The sequence below is a fragment of the Podarcis pityusensis genome, assembly GCF_964106645.2.
Source record: "Podarcis pityusensis genome assembly, chromosome: 7".
In the NCBI taxonomy this organism is placed as follows: domain Eukaryota; kingdom Metazoa; phylum Chordata; class Lepidosauria; order Squamata; family Lacertidae; genus Podarcis; species Podarcis pityusensis.
In genome coordinates, this window is record NC_138031.1 from 36,848,203 (window position 1) to 36,869,803 (window position 21,601).

Genomic DNA, 21,601 nt, shown 5'->3' on the forward strand with positions numbered 1-21,601 from the left:
CGTACGTGTTGTACCAATTGAAAAGAAGCCAGTTTACTCCTTCCAACTGGTATTCCCTGAGTTTGTTGTTGTTTTTATATTCCCTGGAACTTTCTGACTTCTTCCAGTCATCAGCAGGAGGTCGCTCCTGTTTCAAATACAGCAAAACACATTAGTGATTTACAAAAACCACATTATTATGTTATTTTTAAGTAACATCATCTATTCAGAGCCAAATCTTACCACACGTTCTGTTTCTGGCTGCCTGGACATAAGCTTCTCAAATTCTTCTATTTTAGCTTGGTCTATGTCTTGCTTTAATTCCCATGTGCTGTCTTCATATGGAAGTGAACACCATTTCACCAAATAATGAGTCACAGGCTTTGTTTTTAATTAGGAAACAAAAATGAGATTAAGTGAGAAACAAAACATAACTATACTGGAACTTTGCAGACCGAATAAGATTTACAATAAGACTTATTTCAATGCATTTTATTAATATTTTACCAGTGGCAAAAACAGTTCAACAACAAAGTGGCTGATATGTTGACACATTATTAGTAGTTCATCATGAAACTGCAACATTTTTATTATATTGTAATTTTTTCACTGCAAAACAAAAATATTTTTGAAGAAAATCCATACAAATAGTTACAAGGTTTCCCCACAAATTTATAAGCAAAAATTTCCCAGCAGGCAACTTAAAATAATTAAGATGACAGCTGTTGATTTATGACAGTTTTAAATAAACAGTGATAAAGAAAGGTTAACAGTTCCTTTATAAAACCACTTGCTCTTCTATTTAAAATAACCCACTAGAGTTTCTTTGAAGAGATGCAGCTCAAGGAAAGTGGTTATAAAGGAATAACAAAATATTTAGTTCATTGCCCAAAGACTCCTTAACTGGCATCTACATACCATGATGATGAAATTGACATTTATTTTAACAATTACTTGGCTACCATATAATGCAGGACTTGAAGAAATGCTTGCATTGATTAACAAACGAGAACAACACTAAAAAGGAAAATTAGGGCTATTTCTAAATTTGAGAATATTTGGTACTTTAATATATTGCCACATGTAGTTCATTAGCAAAATGAGATTCACCTTGTCAAACTTAATTTTTATAAGCTAAAGAGCAAAAATATTCAAGTAAGACATGCAATACTATTATTGCAAAAAAAAATGTAATTATGAAATCCTATAACTAGAAAGATCAGTGCCATGAGACAGAAAAAACAGTGCTCAGATTGAAACAGTCTTCCTCTGTTTCTTGTCCCCATAAAAACATATATTCTGCTTTCTCTCTTGGCATATCACCACTATTAAATGTAATATAAATAAGTAGGTAAGGCAATGTTTTGACTAGCAAAGAAACGGATGTTTTCAAGCTGAATGCTTCTCTATAATTTAGACTTCTATACCCATACACTAACAAAACCCATTAAGTATATCAATCTCTGTGACCAACATGGCAACATCTATCAACAACAAGCTAAACTAAAGCATGTCATCTTGCTAATATTAGTTCGACAGAGCTACTTCATAAATATACACTTCTGTCAGGTTCTCTTACCTCTCCATTATCATCTTTGCTATGTGAAATATCCATTATTCGATCAACTTCAACATAATCGGGATTAAAAAGTTCATCGTCTATCTGTTTAAGAGGGAAAAGCATAAATAGAATATCAGAAATTTCTATTAGCAAATATTCTCAGGAAAAAAAATATTGGGGGCCACAGTAATACGTAATGTATATTTGACAAATGTCAACATGTTAATTGAAATGCAACAATTCAGTAAGATTGCTCCCCGTGAGGGAATCAGACTTCTCAGACTTTGTTAACTGGGCCTCTTAATTACTGTGTGAAACCTTTTACTGTGAGAGAATGTTTAAGAATATTTTAAATGAAGTGTGAAATTACAATTCACTAATGAGCAATCGAAAAGGCTTATAGCATGCAATGCATTTAGAATTCTTGAAGATTGCAGCTTGCAGTAAAAAAAAACTAGAGCCATGTATGCTAAGTGACATAAAAACGCAAGTACAGAAGTTGCATAATTGCTGTATAAAATAGATTATTATTCCTGAACAAGTAAATAAAAAGACCACTGCAAAATTCTCACTCTTTTCTCCTTCTCTATCTTATCAGTAAGTTTCCTATTTATGATGTGTGCTCAAGTAATCCCTGAGAGCTGGTATACTGTGGTGTCTCAGAGTGTGGGCCACGAAGCCCCTGGTCCAATTCTCACTTCACCTCAAAATACACTATTTAACCTAAGATATTCTCATCTGCAACATGGGAATATAATATTGACCTAAGCTACGTGGCTAAGGATTACTGAAATACATGCACAGTTCTTCGGGATAAGCATGTCATGGCTCCACAGTAACACTGGTGTTGAACAAATAACTGGCCTGGAACCAGTAGTTGTAGTTGTTGGTAGTATTTATATGACACTAGTATCACTGTGAGAATTCCTGTTTCCCCCCAAAAGAGATTCTACCCATTCCTTGCCCATCAGAACTAGTTGGGAGGCTCTGTCTCCAGATGAAAAGAACCAGGTGTCTTTGAGGTCTTTGCCCACTAGCTTTGGGCAGCTACCCTGTCAGCTAGCCTGGCTCATCTGTGATTTTGTCTCTCAACACATCCTCTCCTCCCTCCACTTCGTCACTATGCTGCTTTACAGGGGACCCAAGGTGCAAGAAACAGAGAGGCCTAGAGTACAGATGCTCTTGATTCATGCCAAATCTGAAAAATTATGGCCTAGATCCCATTTAAAGGATTATATCACTACAGTTGAGAAGAAATCCCTTTTTTCTCAGCTACCAGTGCCTCTGCAAAGTTCTATCCAGCTGAGCTATTTTGGATGGTGAATGGCCTTTTAAATCTGGACTGTCTCCACCAAAAATTTAATCAGTCCACTGTGGTGAATTTGCTAGCTACTTGTGGAGAAAATTGCATGATTTCAGCATGGCTCAAGGGTCACAACTAAATACAAAATCAGGCACTATCTGAACCTGTTTATTTCAATCAATTTCATCTTTCTTGCCCAGTCGTGAAAAGGGTGCACTTTTCTGGGCTATCAATAAGTAGGACGTAAGTCTGTTTTGATGTGTCAAAGCTAGTTAGGAGAATATGCACCTCTTTCAGGCAGGGAAAGATGTCATATTAAACTTGTATTGTACTGGTTGCACTGGTTGCCACTGCATATCAAGTCCCAATTTAAAGTGACAATGACGCTCCCCCCTTTTAGAAAACGAATGAAAGGTGGTGACCTTTAAAGCCCTGAGTGCAGAAATGATACGGGGGGAAATATTCACCAGTAGGAGCATCTGACATGGAACTTTGGATCCAACTCTATATAAAAAATACTATGCATTATTATTAGTTATAATAATTTGTTTATATAATGGTTTTTAACTGTTTTGATTCTAAAATGTATCCACTCTGCTTGTTTATTAACGTTTCTCACACAGTTTAAAAGCATGAAATGTAGATGACAGATTTCCAAACACCACACTCGCATGTCATATCTGAATAATTACCCACAATTTACAATTCATAATGTGAGAAAGAAAAGAATAAAAAATAAAACCTCTTTGTTTAAATGGGTAAAATTAAGGGGATTGCCAATTTGGGGCCTACCAAAGCCCTACCTGGTATCACTGAGACGACCTGTTACACCTTGCCCCCCTTTTGAGTGCAATTTGGCTTGAAAAATATTATCTGAGAAAAGCCTTTTTTTCAAAACTAACTGTGGTGCAGAGACCAATTTCAGGAGTGGCCACAGCTGGAGAAGGGCTCACTCTGCTCCTCAGCCTTGATCCACTGCATTGCAATTAGGCTTGAAAGAAGCCTTGTATTGGCTACCATATTAGGTTTAATTTCAACAGGGAGGGTTAATTTCAAGGTACGTCAGAAGGAAAGGGAAACTTTAACCCTCCCCAGCTGTGACTGTACCGTCTCCCAACCAAAAATTCCCTGCACTGGATTAAGCCTCTAAGAAGTGTCCTATTGGTTTCAGTAGAAGGCTTTATATCTTCTTTCAAGCCTAATTGCAATAAGGGGAGAACTGTTTTCAAGCCTAATGGGTGGCAGTGGAGATCTTCATGGAGAGTGCAGCTGGGAAGAAAGCATTAACTCCTTATCATTTGCTTTCATACCACTCTACTCTCATTACAGGCCAAAGCACTTTCTTCAAACCTAATGTGGGGCAGGGTGGAGCAGATAAGTGTGTGTTTGGTTGCAGTGTGGGATGAGTGATGCCTACAACAAATTTGCATGGGTCCAGAAAGTTGGCAATGCCTGGGGTAAATGATTCCATGGTGCAGATGTAACAATGGTTAAGAAATTCAGAGCAGACTGGGGTTATATATACCCTTAGCCCCTCTTCCTCTAACTATGGCTAATAGCAACCAGTGTCTCATTTAATGAGGGTCTGAAGCGAGGGTTGCAAACCCTCATGCTTAGTTAGTGCAGATGTAACTTTAAGCCATCAGAAGGGTAGGCAAAATTAATACACAAAAGAGAAAGTCCAGAAGATAACCCAGATGAAGCTAATTTACACAACGCAAAATGTGAATCTGGCAAAAGCCGTAGCTATAATACCGCAAGTTTGTAATTATCTGTATGAGAACCTTAACATTCCAACATTTCCATCTCTAAGTTGATGCTGTTCTCTTAATTTGTACAGAGATTAATAACTAAAAGCAAATATAAACCCTAGGTCAAAACACTGCTGTAACCATTAAAACATTAAAACCACAACAGCACAAACATTTCTGGAAATGAACAAGCAGCATCCTGTTTACTGAAGTATGCCGTGTGTAATTTATTAGAGGGGGAAACAAAACAAAAAGGCAAACATAAGTGCCTAAGTATCTGCAATCAGAATATTTCATAAAGGGAGAAAGGAATATATGGATTGCATAGAATAAATTCAAGGTTACAGCTTGCCCAATTCTGAAAGTCTAGACCAATATCCAAAGCAACTCCAACCCCACTTGCAAACCAGTAAAATTTCACTGGTAGCGAAGTATCAGAGAAATTCCCCACTTTGCATACAGACTTAACTGCAAACCTTGATTGCCAGCCTGACTAGGCCATTTCCCCAAAGTTTCCAAAAAGCATACAGGCATGGGTTAGTGAACATGTAATGGGGACAGTTCCATTACTGAAAGTCACCCATCAAGAATGTCAGTGCTCTAAAATCAGTGTATATGTGGCATAGAGTCTTCGAGAGCAACTGAGCATTCAATACATAGCACTGAGACGACAGAGACACAAATAACTGTCACCAGGTTTGAAGAATTATGCAAATGTAAAGTACATCACTAAAACAGCCTTGTATTTAAACACTCAGCTAGTAGCCATCGATGCCAAGGAACTGAATGCAGGTACATGAAGGAACAAAATACTCCATCCCTCCTCTTCACCCGGCACCCAAGGAGGGAAGCTCTCTCCTTTGCATGTTGCAGCTCCCTGTCCTTACACTGCCAGATCCTACCAGGCTGGGTTTTTCTTTTTTAAAAATGCTAGTCAGTAACCTTTGGGGCTTAGTTGCAAGACTGAATTTAAAACAATAAATCAACATACCTCTGAAAGGAACTTATTCTGCCCCTGCTTTGCCTTAAATCTCTTAATCTTTTGCTGAATTCTCCTGTCTTTGTCCAATACTTCCACAGATGCCCATTGACAGTGAAGGTAAGAGCTAAAAATAAATGGAAGAAAACACAAATTCAAACATGCAACATCCTAGTTTTCCAGGTATTAATCACTTAGTCACAGCTTGATATTTATGAAAAATAATTGTGTACAAATTAGGACACAATCTCTCCATTTTAAGGCATCCTTATTTAATTTTTGAGGAAAAACACAACACACACATTTGAATATAGATGAACTGGGTCAAGGAGTCTTCCTCTTTTACTCATTCTGAATGATGATGATGATCATCGGCCCCAGACACACTGATCTGATGTTTGAAAGCTGTGGCTGGATGGCTACGTGGGAGCCGGATGAAGTTAAATCCTTCAAAGACAAGGTCCTTTGGCTGGGTCAGGACTATATGGGGTTGGGGGGCCAACTCCCATCCCTTGCGGGGGCACAATTAGTGCCAGCGCCTTCCGTCAAGAGACGCCTCCCTTTCTATGGAGGCGCAGGTTACAGGTACAACAAAGGCAGCATTTTTTCATCTCCGCCGAGCTAAGCAGTTGGTCCCTTATCTCTCTCGCCCTGACCTCGCCACTGTGATCTATGCGACAGTTACCTCCAGGCTTGATTATTGTAACTCACTCTACGTGGGGCAGCCCTTGAAACTGACCCAGAAACTCCAGCGGGTGCAGAATGCCGTGGCGAGACTCCTCACGGGGTCCTCGCCACGGGAGCACATTAATCTGCTGCTATACCAGCTGCACTGGCTCCCGGTGGAGTACAGGATCAGGTTTAAGGTGCTATATAGCCTAGGACCCTCATACATACGGGACCGCCTCTCCTGTTATGCCCCACGGAGGACCTTAAGGTCTGCAAATAATAACACCCTGAAGATCCCAGGCCCCAGGGAGATTAGACTGGCCTCGACCAGAGCCAGGGCCTTTTCGGCCGTGGCCCCGGCCTGGTGGAATACTCTCTCACAAGAGACCAGGGCCCTGCAGGATTTGACATCTTTCTGCAGGGCCTGCAAGACGGAGCTGTTCCGCCAGGCCTTTGGTCAGGGTTCAGTCTGATTCTTTTTTTTCTGTATAAGAACAAGCATTAAAGAGGCCTCCTAGCCTGCTCACAGGTCCTTTAAAGACCAGTGGTAACAGTTGGCCCTGGAGAATATTAACCACTCTCAATTTTACCCGTGGACTGCCATCTGTCCAGATTTTAATTTGCTCTGAACTAATTTTAAGATGTATTTTAATTAATTGATTGCCTGTTTTTATGTTTGTCAGGGAAGAGTTAGAAGTTTTCAGTTTATCAGAGGGAGAAAGCATTCCCCAAGGGGGGAAGGAGAGCAGTGAATCTAATAGAAGGGAGCAAGAGGAACAACAGGGAGGGACCGGCTGTTCACAGGAAAGGCAAGGGTTAAGTTCTAGCTCAGATTCGGAGGAGGGGAGACACAGGCCAGCTCTAGCCAGGAGGTTAGAAAAAAGAGTGGGAAAGCGAAGGGAAAGGCGCCTTCGCCATTTTGAGAGTGGCTGGTCACGGAGAAGCAGAGCTCAGAAGGTATCTGAAATAAGTGACTCTGAGGAATAATAGTTAAGAACCGTTTATAAGAATGTTTTGTTAATACGCAATAAAAAGTTTTATAAAAGAACAAGAAGCGTTTGTGTGGTGATCTGAAGAGGACAACGACCAGTCCTGACAATGTTCTTATGTTCTTTGTATACTGTGTTAGTTTTTCTGATGTTAGCCGACCTGAGCCCAGCTCTGGCGGGGTGCAAATAAATCATCATCATCATCATCATCATCATGGAATTAGCTCACAATATACATTTTTGTTCATGAAACAGCACTGATCTTCCACAGGCATAAGTCTGTGCAGAGAAAAAGTACTGCAAAACCTGCACAACAACAGACAATTCCTGTGACTGTTGTGACAAAAAGCATAATCCAACAAAAGTTAATTTGCCTTGTCCCACTGAAATCAAAGAGACTAAGTATTTCAACAGAATTAAAGTTCTTTTAAATATTTGTAAACAAATTGATTTTAATCTGATTTTACAACTTTTGCTGTAGTATATCTAGTATGTGTTGTGTGAACTGCCTGAGTTGTGACTGACTGTAAGCCCAATTTTGGAACACGCTGCTCTATTATGATTTTAATTTGCAAGTTGCTTTAAATAAATTCAAATAATAAAAGATGAGTATGGAGTCATAACAACCCATGTTTTAATGCCATTTAACAGCCTTTTAATCTTATTATGAGCTGCCACCTTTCATTCTTACTTTAATGACTTGTATTGATATTTTATTTTTATTGTATTTTAATTACATCTGTTTGTAAACTATCCTGCCTTAACAGTGTGGTATAACTCTCAAAAATAAAGAAAACCAATGCCAATGTTCCCTTTTTTGTGATTTTTTTCTTTAGGTGAAAAGTAGGCTTTCGAAAAGTGCAACTTTAGTAGTCAACCTAGCTAATGAGGATCATGTAATGAACATTGCAACATCATGGCACTGAACAGTCAATCACATTTGGCTATGAGTCATAACCACTAAATGTAAACAAAGCCTTCTGATGACCCACACCCTTAATAGGAGGGGGAACTAGAGGTGGACTACATCCCAGGCAACCAGACAGTGATCCTTGTATTGCATCATTAAACTGGTGAGATCATTGTCCATTGCACTAGTGATGCAGAGCAAGATCTCTAAGTCAATCCTGCTCCAGCTGCATTCAGTTACATGACTAGCTGAAACAGAATGTGGATGGAGGTGTATCCCCATCTTATTCTGCCACAACTAGTTAACTACACAACTAGCTTAGCAAATGTACTATTGGTCTGGTCTCCTCTGCCATTAGAATGTGCATCTCTTGATGCTTGCACCCACTTCCTTGTGAACCTTTGTAAGGTGGTGATGAGCCCTACCCCAATTTTGTCTCTGCAAGTCATAACAGAAGCACTAGCCTTGAACAAAAACACTTTAAAAAAAATGGAAATAAAAAATTAATTTCTTACCTAAAAATGCTACAGAGAAAAATGATGGCAAAAAAATAAAGATCAGTAATTCTAAACTGAGTGGGTGAAAAAATGTGTTTACTCTTTCGTGATTAAGGTTTGCACAATAGCAACAGTTATGTTAGATGGCAATGATGGATTAAATTTAAATACAAGGTCGAATCTCAACTTACGTCGGGGTTGCGTTCCAGGAATAGCGTCTAAAGCCAAACTCACATACAGAAAAAACACACTCTACTTGTGACTCTTAATACTCTCCCAAGGCTGTATGTACTCTTCCAAGGCTACTGAACATTCTCCCTGAACCTATGAATGCTATTCAAGGTGAGTGCAATTGCAATGAGCTTGCTGACATTCTGTTCCTGGATGCCTGTCCCTTTTTATTTATTTTTGGGTTTTTTCTGGCCAAGCACATAAAGCTGAATTTGCACAAGTTAAATGTGTGTAAGTTGGGAGTTGACTGTACTTCAAGTAATTTTGAAGTTATTGCTTACTTACAAGTTTTTGTATTTTACATAGAATTCTTCAGTTTCTACTTCCTCTCCATTCTCCATCTGTAAAAAGATACTCACGATGTTAATTATGAACTCTGCTATAAGGTATCACCTCCAACTTATATATAATGTAACACAGATTGGAATTTAACAATAGGAAGGTTTATTGTATGGCATTTTTTTAAAGAAAAGGGGAAGAATGATATAGGTAAAGGGTTTTCTACATCTGTCTGCCCATGAACATTCTGCACTACTTATTACAACACCCAAGACATGAATCATTTTAACTCCTCCCTAACCACATGCAGCTTCATTCACAACAAGCTGACCCCAACTCTGGCTTCCAGCCAAACCAACAGTGTTAAGGAGAAGCCAAGTGTACCATTTTCTCAGGCAGCAGCCAATTAGCAACTGCACTCGTGAATGCCATATGTATTATTTTTGGCTGGTGCCTGGCAACTTTATATTGTGGTTTTTGTAACATGTTCAAGTAGTGTTTTAACAGCGTTTATACTTCCATATTGTTAGCACTGATAATAAGAAACTGTATGAAACTGAACCTTTCACTTCTAATAGTAGTTTTAACATGTTATTGTTCATGATGTTAGTTTTACTCAACGGTGCAATTAAATTCATCCTGACAAGTGACCTTGCATGCAGAGCAGGCAAATTAAATTAATGCCCAAAATATAACATTTAATAAGGCTAAAACTGTTACAAAAAATCTTAAACCAATACTAAGTGTCAATAAAATAAATTTATGCAGGCTGTGTGGCACGTTCTGCAGCTTCAACATTTTTTTAAAAAAAACCCAGAAAGAAAACCTCAGATTTTGATACAGCTTAAGGTATAATTTCATCCTGAAGTCTGGCCTGCTTTCCACATAATGCTAAGGTATGGTTTGTTTAGATCAACCATTATTTGTTCCATTGTGTAAACCCAACCCAGTACAGTCGTACCTTGGATCTGAAACACCTTGGTTCCTGAGCAAATCAGCTCCCAAACGATCAAAACCCAGAAGGAGTGTTCCAGTTTACAAACGTTCTTTTGGCAGCCAAACATCCGATGGGGCTTCCGCGGCTTCCGATTGGTTGCAGGAGCTTCCTGCAGCCAATCAGAAGCCACACTTTGGTTTCCAAATGTTTTGGAAGTCGAACAGACTTCCAGAACAGATTCTATTCAACTTCTGAGGTATGACTGTAGTTTATCCATAGCTTGTTTCTTCCCAACAAACCACAATCATAAGCCATGGTTTGTGGATGACTTATGAAGCTTGGCTTATTATGTGCAAACCTGATATAGTTTATTGCCCCACCCCAGATGCTCACTGAAGCCATGTGGCAAGAGAAGTAGAAAAACAAATCCGTTCCCATGGCTCAGTGGCTCTCATTGGTGCTTTGTCTCATAAACTCACTCCTAACTCTGCCTACCAATAGACTTCTTTCCCTGCCTCTCTCTATGTCCTCCCTCACAAGGCAGGTAGCTTTGCAGCTGCTGCCAAGGAGGAGGAAATTTAAAGTGACCACAGGCCAGTTCACCCTACTAACATCTAAAATAGGATGAATAAGGAAGCAACAAAGTTAAACCAACCATACACCGCACACCAATTTACTTTCTTAAATTGTAGCACCATTTATATATGATTTGTTTAAAAACAGGGATACCCAGCAATTGTTGGGAAAAATACTATTATTGGACCAAAAAAAACTTTCACATGAGCTTGCAATCAACACCCAATACTGCCCATAAGAAAGGACTATTGCTTGCAACTTGCAACTCATGGCTTCAGGGTAATTAGCACTTTCTGTGCAAACATCTGATTAACAACCCACATGGTGCCCTGAAGTCTCCATTCTGTTTTCACAAACCTAGAAACAATAATCCCTGACCTTGGTGTTTTTGTGTTTCTGTGTGTATTCTGCACCTTCTTTAAGAGGTGGGCTTTCCAGATCCACAGTAGGAATTCTGAAATCTGCCTCCATCTGCTCCATTTTCTAGTGCAATGAACTAACAAAATGATGTGTTGGTCAGCTGTAGCAACCCTCCAGAATGGCCTCCCCAAACCTTTAAAAACTATTGCCTTTGCTGGCTGAAGAGGACAGATAGGATAGCCAATTTATAGCATCCCTTGACTCCCAGAGGGCATGGGATGAGGAGGTCACAATGTTCATCATTCTTTTTTACCACATGTACAGGAAGGCCTTGCAGATCAGTTTCTGAATGATGCCATTTCCCCCGGCTCTTCGAGGAAATGTGCCACTGCAATGCCACCCTCTTCAGGGGAAAGACCCAGACCAGCCAAATGTCCCAGCCAGATGGGTAGGATATAAATAAATTATCATTATCATTATGATTATCAACATCATCCAGGAAACCAAGTCACTTGCACCAGGCACAACATTAGTTTTAAGTTTCTGACCTGGTGTGCACGAAACACTAAGGCATAGTTTGAATAGTTTAACCATAGTTTGACCAAAGTCGACTAGCTTAACCAAGACTTGTTTGTTCCCAAGAAACCACAACTACAAGCCACCTGGTCAGTCCAGAAAGACTCCTTTCTACAACAGAATGGGAGATTGTGGACTCTCCTTCCTTAGAGGTTTTGAAGCAGAAGTTGGATGGCCATCTGTCATGAATACTTTCAACTGAGATTCCTGCATTGCAGAGGGTTGGATTAGATGACCCTTGGGGTCCATGATTCCTTCAACTTCAGGACAGGGTTGGGGCCAGCACTGCTACTACTTTCAAGCACATGCCTTTCTAGTGCTGCACCCACTGCCCTCTCCAATGATTCCCCCTCTCAAGGTGCCACAACATCTTCAGGAACATTTTACACACACTCAGATTGGTGGTGGAATGCCAGCATCCTCACTTTTGAGTACACTAAATATCCTGGCCAATCTACAACAGTGTAAAGTCATCAGAAATAGGCTGGAGTGACTGCATGTATGCATCAACATGTACAGCAGCCCAAGATCATTGCCAGATCCATCATTGACTTAGACACGACTCAAGATACCCACAATAGGTGGCAATCTCTATTTCTACCTTTAGTATACACTTAATTCCCTTGATGTCCAAAGATCCAACCTTCTCCCTAGCCAGTTTCCTCCTTCTAAGGCTTTTAAAGAATTTGGGACACTATTGGTCTCACACCCAACTCTTAGCTGGAAATAAAGTTAATAATTGATTTCAATATGACTCTAGTTTGACAAACTAATTATATTTTATTGGTGTCATATTCAATATTCATAAAAATAGTGTAACACAAATTACAAACAACTGGGGAACACTGTATTCCTCAGTGACAACTTAAAACTCCTTATTGGGCTATCAGGAAGCTCTGGAAGAGAAAATAGAAGAGAAAGCAAAACAGAAACCTAAAATGCACTAAAAAATACTGGATTCATAGTAAATAACTGAAGGGACCTATTATCCCTCAATAGTCTTAACAGGATTTCCACCCCAAAGTGTATTAAAAATATGAATACAATATTGAAAGTTGGTTCTATGAGAGTGCTAAAGCCAACACTTTACTAAAGAGCAGAATTAATCCCCATAGTAAAATTTACCCTTGCGTCAGGCTGCAACTAAATGAGGGATTCCAAGGACAATTCCTTGAACAGTACATTTAACCCAGTAGCAAGGCTGTGGAGGGAAACCAGCATTGCCATCCTGGTTGCCCAACAGCACAGAGAGGGAAGGAAAGAAGGGGAAGGGATTCCCAATACAGTTCCCCAAGTACTGCATTTAATCCCCATTGCGGAGGCTCAATGGAAATCACACATTTTTCTTCATGGAATCCCTTGGGACTGCTTCGCAGAACTCCAGAGTTCCATAGATCAGTTTGGGAAACACTGGTTTGTGGTAATTCAGGCCATATATTGTAAAAAAAGTGTTAACTTACAAAATCAGAGGGATTATAAAGGTATATATTATTCTGTTCACTTGGGCATTTTCTCAGCTTCAAGAATCTTAACATCTATTTTTCTGCAAATCATGCAACCTTAAGAACAACCCGGTGTATCTATCAGAACACAGCGTTCTCCCCCATTGTTAACCATCACAACTGGTGTTCAGTGACATACCCAACAGTGCCCCCAACCTGTCAGAATTCAGGCTGTTTATTGGCCTTCGTCCACTTAGATACTGCCTCCAGGCAGCAGTCTAGCACCTGCACTGCCTCGTCCAATATGGTTGACACAGAGCTGGATATCATCAGCATTCTGACGACACCATGCCCCTAAATCCCCAGATGACCTCAACCAAGTGGCTTCATATTAATATTAAAGAGCCTAGTGGAGAGAAAGGAAACCCTTTCATACCTTGCAGCATTACAATGGGGCCAAGCAGAAGCCCTCCAATGCTGCTTTTTTGGAAGCTGTCCTGAGGGAGGTGGGCAACCACCATAACACCATGCCCTCAACTCCCACTTCATAGTGCCATGCAAGGAGGACACCAGAGCCAATGGTATCAAAAGCTGCCAAGAGTCTGAAGAACCAAGAAGGTTGCACTCCCCTTTTCTCTCTCCCTGCACTGGTAACCAACCAGGGTGACCAAGGCAATTTTGGTGTCAAAGCCAGGCCTAAAACTGGGTTGCAACCAGGATGCTTCCAGATCTCAGCTTATTACCAGAAATGGGTTATTTAGATATGGGTCTATGTGCGTAATTGGCATGTGAGTGCACACATTTTCAAAGGCATTTGGTTGTTTCCAACACACAGCAGTGGGTGGTGCTTGACATAATGTTTCCATGCTATGGAATGCTCTCCCCAGGGGCATGTGCATGAGAAGTCTTGTGTGTGTTCTTTGCATTAATACCTGAGGTAATCCCAGACATGTACCACGTGGAGTTACTGAGACAATAGGCCCAATGACAATGATGGCACTAGGCATCCTTAGGCATTCCCTGGGGAGAGCATTCCATATACAGGTGGTCACCACTGAAAAGGCCCATTCTGATTTATGGCAAATGACAAATTCAGTAGTCATAGCTGGGAGAAGAATTAACAACAACTTTACAATAAAGTATGACAAGCCTTCAGACTCCCATTTTTTAAAGTAGAGTGTATGGTCCTAGAGGAATCAAGGGACTACAATTTTTAATAATATTAGAAAAAGTTGAGCATCAGATAGTCAAAATCTAGCAGAAGCAATAGAAAAAGGCCACAATATAAGATACTTCAGAGGTTAAACAATTCCAGACTGTCAACAGAGGAGCTTATTGGACGAAGGAGATTATTCACCAAAATAATGACAGTAATATGTATAATATTTTTCAAAAAATGAAAAGAACTCATAATTAAGAAACAATGTTTGCAATCAGAAACTAGTAATTATACTAAAAATATTCTAAAAACTGGAGCAAAACTTACACTACTTAGTGTTAACCACAGTTTAATGCTTCAAAGCAAAAATGAAAGTTTCTGAATGCCTCTATCTTGTGCCTCCTTGCACCAATGCAGAAAAAGTATTTGATGTTGTGAGTTAAATATTAATCCAGGTTAAATGTTCTTGGAATAGTGAGTTATATCACAGGAACAAAAGGCAGTGAACAAGCAGCATGCAGAACTTGTTGAGTCTCAAATAGTCACATGACACGATGATAACACTTGCAAAAATACAAATCTAATAATACCTCCCTATAAAGATCCCACTATTACAATAATGGAGTGTCCCAATCAGTATTTTTCCCCAGTATTTTGTTACTATTTGTCTAAGGAAACTGTTTTGTGGTGTTTCATGATCTTTCACTGTGAGCTTCCCATTTTCCAATTTCCTTGCACAGTATCTTGCTCATTATTAAGTAGTGATTTAAATCACTGATTTAAAAATCACCTTAATTTAATCTAGTGGGATAGGCAGATTAAACATGCATTTTCAGTTGCATATACAGCTTTTGAAAACCACTTGTGAAATCCATTTTTTTGTTTAGCAATTATGAAATAAACAAGCACTGAGATATGAAGTTTTGTTTTGTTTAAATTACCTGCTTCTTGACCGTACGGCTACTCATGATTTTCTCTACGACAGGACCTTCAGCATCAGCAGATTCCTACAATTAAACATTTCACAGTAATTACACAGGTGAAAAAAGTGCAAAGGAGCAACCAATATGATTATAGAGATCCTGATGAACTCATAATGCTTTCTTTTGTACAAATTTTAAGAAAATAGCCTATCACTCCTTTTCTGGTGTTGCTGAATTAATGGTAGCTGGGGCAGAATTGAAATTCATGGTATTAACCCCCCCTCCCATTTTCTCCGACTCCTCCCCTATGTCTGAAAAACCACCAAGAAGCAAAATAATAAATAAATAAATCCTAGACTCTCTCTTGTTTTCCCATTTCCAAGGATTCCCTGTGTATATATATTTAGCAGTGTTTCACATGCTAAAAAGGAGCAAGAGAAACTAAAGAGAAGGATAAAGAACTGGAAGAATAGAAAAAAAGGAGGAAGAGCTTATGCTTCTGGAGCTACGAACATTAAGAAGAGCTATACTGGAGAAGCCCAAAGGCCTACTGAGTCCATTACTATGTTCTCATAGTGGGCAACCAAATGTCTATGAGAAGCTTACAAGACGTACATGAGTGTACCGTATTTTTCGCCCTATAGGACGCAATTTTCCCCCTCCAAAAATGAAGGGGAAATGTGTGTGCGTCCTATGGGGCAAATACAGGCTTTCGCTGAAGCCTGGAGAGCGAGAGGGGTCGGTGCGCACCGACCCCTCTCGCTCTCCAGGCTTCAGGTAGCTCTGCGCAACCCTAGGGAGCCCGGCGAGAAGCCGTGCCGGGCTCCCGAAGGTTGCGCAGAGCTGCCTGAGCTCCCGGGCTCCGCGCAATCCCCCAGAGTCCGGCGCGAAGTCGCGCCGGGCTCCCAAAGGTTGTGCAAGCTCCCAGAGCAATGCTGAAGCTGCGCGCAGCTTTGGCATCGCTCTGGGACCCGTTCTGGGGGCTGGGGGAGGAATATTTTTTTCCCCTTTATTTCCCCCCCCCCCCAAAAAATCTAGGTGCGTCCTATAGGGCGAAAAATACGGTAATAGCACTCTCCTATTCAGGATCCCCAGCAACCAGCATTCATATGTAAAATGCCTGATACAGGAGGTACCATATTTTTTGCACCATAACACTCACTTTTTTCCTCCTAGAAAGTAAGGGGAAATGTCTGTGCGTGTTATGGAGGGAATGCCTACGGATGACGGGGGGATCTGCTGCAGTCGTGAGCAGAGGATCCATGGTTCCCCTTCCTTCCCTACTCCGTGGCTCGCTTTGAAACAGCAAAGCGGGAGAAGAGCCGCTGAGTGGGGAGGAAAGAGGGACAGAGAGCCTGCTTCTTTAAAGGAGCAAAGCGGGAGAGGAGAGGAGCTGCTTACACGAGTGTAAGCGGCTCCTGTCCGGTTGGCTCCTCTAAAGCAAGCAGGCTCTCTGTCCCTCTCTCCTCCCCACTCAGCTCGCTACATAGCAGCAAAGTTTTTCAGCTCGCTAAGCCGGGGATGAGCGGGGAGGAGGGAGAAAAGCAGAGCCTTCTTGCTTTAAAGGAGCAAAGCGGGAGAGGAGAGGAGCCTTCTCCCTTTATATTAGCAGCATCCTTCTCCACACCCCCCCGCGTGCTTCTTGTCCCTTGAGTGCTTTTCCTCCCCTCCCCACTTAAAATGTGGTTACAAAGCACGGATCCACATGGATCCTCAGGATTTTTGCATTGGGCTACTCCAAACTCACTGTCAGATCACATGTCTGTGGCCACAGCATGAACCACAAAAATCATACATCCACTGTTTCATTTAGAATATTTTTTTTCTTGTTTTCCTCCTCTAAAAACTACATGCGTGTTATGGTCAGGTGCGTGTTATAGAGCGAAAAATACGGTAATATACAGCCATCGTGAGCTGTAAGAGCCAGTGTGGTATAGCAGTTAGAGCCAGGATATGACTAAGATCAGGTTCAAATCCCCACTTGGCCATGAGGCCCACTGGTGGCTCCAAGTTAGCCACCAATTTACAGCCAATAGGTTTGGCTTTTCTCTACCAGGAGAAAAATGTCTAAAGGCACATAATGCAGGTTCATAAAATTATTTATGGTGTGGAGACCGTTTAAGGATGAGTGAGAAGTTTTTCTTCTTCACTCCAAATACTAGAATTCACAGTCACCACTTTACAAAGAGGAGCATTAATAGGCAAGAAAATAAGCACAACACAATTAACCCACACTGCTTTCTACAAATTTGATTAGTAATTGATTTGGGATAGACACAAGGAAGTACTTCTTCACACAATTTATAGAAGTCACTAAAACAAGATGTTGTAACAGTCACTCAGGTATCTTTTAAATGGAGATCAGATAGATCCATGAGGATATGAATGGCTATTAGTCACATGGCTGTATGGTATCTTCATGTTCAGAAGCATTTTGCTTCCAGTTTCATATCCAGCTTTCATGCTTGGAAGCATCTTGCTGACTGCTGTTGGAAAGCAAGTTCTGAAGTAGCTGGACCAAAGATCTGATCCAGAAAGCATCTTAAGGAATTTTGTTGTCGCCGTCATTTTGTTGTTACATAGCTTTGCAGTAATAATGACACCCTCAGTTTTGCAGAGAATAGGAATAAATTCTTCTATAGCTGATCAAAAACATCAAATTTCAAAGCAATATTGATGCCCCTTATCCACACACCTCCTCTTGGAGATATTCAGCTCAAGACATCAAAAATAAAATTTAAGAAAACTTAACATTAATTATCAATTTAATATTTAAGTGTGTGCACACTTTCAGCAATGGTTTCCCAAGTTAGTTAAGTGAAGTAGCGACATTAAAAAACTACTACTACAAAAAAAAAATTGTTAAAGGAGTCATTTCACATTATCGCCCTTCATTTTATTCAGCCTATTTTATCCATCATTTACATTGCATAGAAAATAAAGCATATCCTGCTGGTTACTACAAGACAGTAATTTCATAAAGGGGTTCTTATAGTGCCTGACAGCAGGAGACAAGCTTAAGTGGTTTATTAAGTCATAGAAGCCAGACCACTGAATTCACAGAGGTAAATTCAGTCTCCTTGGAGCCTAGTTTTAGGCTTTACAACAGAGACCATTAATTTCACTAAATTGTGTTGAATTACATATTGTAGGCTTGTAAAGAAAACTTGAATGAGCACAGCCTTTAAGAACCTAAACAACTAATTTCCTTTGGCATGTTGAGCCAAGCTGAGATGGAAGTCCCTTGGAAGCAAAGTCAACACTTAAATGTTTTACAGCCTAAATGGTTATAAAGAATTTTCAGTCTAACCCATTTGAAGAGCATAAATATGAACAGACCTGTTGCTCAGACTGAGAAGTATTTGAAGGGGAGTTTCTTCCAGCACCATCTGCATCATCAACTTCTTCATCAGAAATCTTGAACTCAAGGTCTTCTGTGTAACGCTTTCTCTTAACCTGCCTGCTAGAGCGCCTCTTCTGAAAAAGAAAAAAACCACCCTGCATTGTAAAATTTCATCCTATTGATTAGCAGGACTATAGTCCTCGAGAGAGAAATCTATTCCCCTTTGAAAGCAGAGGGAAAGAAGGAATTCAAGGGCCTTATCACAAAAGCAGGTGCCCTACCCATTCTACAGAATGGGAAATGATTCTGCTTTTCCTTGTAAAATTTTGCAGTAAATCAAATAAAAATAGAAGAAATATATACTAGATACCACAGGTGAAAGAGCACAACAGGAAAGAGGCCAGAGTGTGCCTCCTGGAGAAATTTCGCTTTAGAAGATTTCCATGCTACCATTTATCAAGAAATATACCAAATAAGTTAAAGTATTATTTGCTCAATGGTAGGACATTAGAGTGGAATGCTGCATCCAGTCTCTGGAGAGAAATGATTTTGATGGTCTGCACAAGAAGATTTAGGGACCCAGAATGTTTACTGGTATCCCTGGGGAACAGGGGTGCCAACTTGAATACAGTATTATGGGAGGCCAGGTAAGTCCCGCCCTGCATAATCGATCACATGATGCAGTTCATGCCCACCTCCTTAAATTATTTTATTGTGGGGGCCAAAGCCCCCACAGCCCCTAGAAGTTGGCTCCTACGCTGGGGAATTTCCCAGAAGTTTAGGCCAGGGATCTTATTGAAATCCTAGCTGGCTCTTGAATCAGGATATGAGTAGAGCTATCAGTACGGTCGCTCCTGAATGTCTTCAGCAAGTGTTAATTCAGCTCCTTTGTATTAGGAGCTGAGGGTTGTTAAGTGACAAAGTCAACAAATGGAGCACAGGTGGCAGAAAAAAATCATGATGAATGTGGCCAAACACAGACTGGATTCGATCATACATACTACCATGTGGCACTGATGATGGCAATGAAAGCCTGCTTTTCTGCCACCACTGCATCCTCCCAGTGTTGTAGCTGTTTTAAGAGACCAGATGCCTGCTTAACACAAGAGCAACAAAATTAATATCTAAGACCCTTAAATAATCAATGTGCCTACTTGCTGCATTTTGCAGAAGAAAACTATTAGTATGGTCAGAACCCCATAAGGATGCAGCCAGACCACTAGGTGGTACTGCTATTATCATTATCATTATTTTCAGCTTGTGCAGCCTGAGGATGTTGACAAGCTACTTGGAGCATTGGAATCAATGACCTGGCACATTGGATTCTTGCTCATCTTTGCTAATAAAATCTGCCACGACTGAGTATCTATACAGACCCTGTTAAGTAACTTATGTAGTTTGTTTACTTATTTATTTAAATGTTTAGATATTTATTAAATATTTCTAATCTAGCCCATTAGTTCATCTCAGGATGGCACACAGCAACAATTCTTGCACACCAAAAAAACAAATATAATAATTTGTAATAGCCTAATTCATAATAGCCATATTCAGCATAAAAATATTCAACACCAATGAATGACATTAGCAGGTCAAACACTGAACCACCCCCCACATGACCCAAATGCCTGAGTAAAAAGCCAGGTTTTAACTTAGTGGTGAAATACAGCCAACAACAGGCACAGCTGGGCCTCCAAGGCAAGAACATTCCATAACAGGGTCACTATAGCAAAAAGAACTCTCTGTACAGCTCCCAGAGGTGGGATGTGAGTAGGGCCGCCACCCACCAGCAGGCCATAATTCTTGGGCAGGAATATATGTGGAGAGGTGTTCCCCCAGGTACTGAGGTCCCAAGCTATTTAGTCTCAGCATTTTCATTATTGCCTTGAATGCAAACTGGAAGCATATTGGCAGCCAATGCAGCTTCTTTAGGGCCGGTGGTCCTATGATATGCCTGAAAGGTTGAATCAAGGAACAGATTACATACTTATTCCTTCAGGAGAAATGCAACCAGGTCTAATTCCAGCTACCTTGAAGGTGGAAGTGGTAAAATCATTATAAAGAAGACAAATTTAGATCCATTGGCTCTGGAAAATTAATCACCCAATCTCAAATTTACCATTTTTAATGACGTTCCAAGAACAAGAGGAAGGTTCCCAGCTACAGACTTATCTTATTTTTGGTTTTGGGACAGAAACCACCGTAGTGGATGATTTACACCAGGGAATCAATGTGAAAAGTGACCCTGTTGGTTTTGCCGCACCTCACAGCAGTTTTGTATACCACTGACCATGGCATCCTGTCTGGGATGACACATGGTGTTATGGTCCCTCCCGGGGAATGGATCTAGATGGTGGTGCTGGGAGATTTATGTTCTGTTCCTATACCAGAGGCTTTCAGGGTGCCTCAAGGTTCTACCTTGTTCCCCATGGTTTGTCAACATCTATAGCAGAGTTGGGAAACCTGTAGCCCTGCAGATATTGTTGTAATACAGCAACTCCCTATGAAGAGGCAGGTGTGCAACTTGGGGCCGCTCCTGGATTAGCCACCTTCCATGGAGGCACCAGTGGCAGGAGGAGACAGGACCATTCTGCACTTCATTAACTGCTGTGCTTCAGATTTACTGGTCATTTTACAGGACGCATGCATTTTAAAATTGCTATTTTTATATATTATCACTTTGATTTTAGGACTGTAAACTGTCTTGTGAGAGCATTTATATCCTGAAAGTTAGTTTAGAAATCTTTTTATAAACCGCCTGGTCACTGATCACTACTGTGTTCCCATTTTTCCAAGCGTTGCCCTGTTTCAAATATAAATTTGTATATACTGCTGCATTTTTAGAATAAAAATGGAGAATGTTGGATTCTGCATTCAACACAACTTTCTGAACAGCCCCAATAGCCAATTTTGAAGCCATCTAACTTAGAAGCCTATTGTCCCCTGAAACCTGGTGACTGGAGATGGAGAGCCCTTCTGTTGTAAGTGTTTCACTTCAAAACTGCTGCTGCTTGTACTTAGGGCAGAGAAGAGAAAACAAGAGATATACAGTGGTACCTCAGTTGTTGAACATAATCTGTTCTAGAAGACCGCTTGACTTCTGAAACGTTTTGACAACTGAGGCGCAAAGGGCAGCC

The 21,601-nt window shown here is 40.5% G+C and overlaps 1 protein-coding gene across 8 annotated transcripts in view; it reads right to left on the reverse strand.

Moving 5' to 3' along the window:
* CHD7 (chromodomain helicase DNA binding protein 7) overlaps positions 1-21,601 on the reverse strand; it is a 145,186-nt gene that overhangs the window by 38,636 nt on the left and 84,949 nt on the right. For all 8 annotated transcript variants that reach the window (XM_081013251.1, XM_081013250.1, XM_081013249.1 and 5 more), the window contains 7 exons: positions 18,461-18,598; positions 15,140-15,205; positions 9,155-9,210; positions 5,586-5,700; positions 1,559-1,642; positions 223-360; positions 6-127 (listed from right to left, as the gene is read on the reverse strand). In XM_081013251.1, coding sequence (XP_080869377.1) covers positions 6-127; positions 223-360; positions 1,559-1,642; positions 5,586-5,700; positions 9,155-9,210; positions 15,140-15,205; positions 18,461-18,598 — 719 coding nt within the window. The remainder of the gene's footprint in view (positions 1-5; positions 128-222; positions 361-1,558; positions 1,643-5,585; positions 5,701-9,154; positions 9,211-15,139; positions 15,206-18,460; positions 18,599-21,601) is intronic.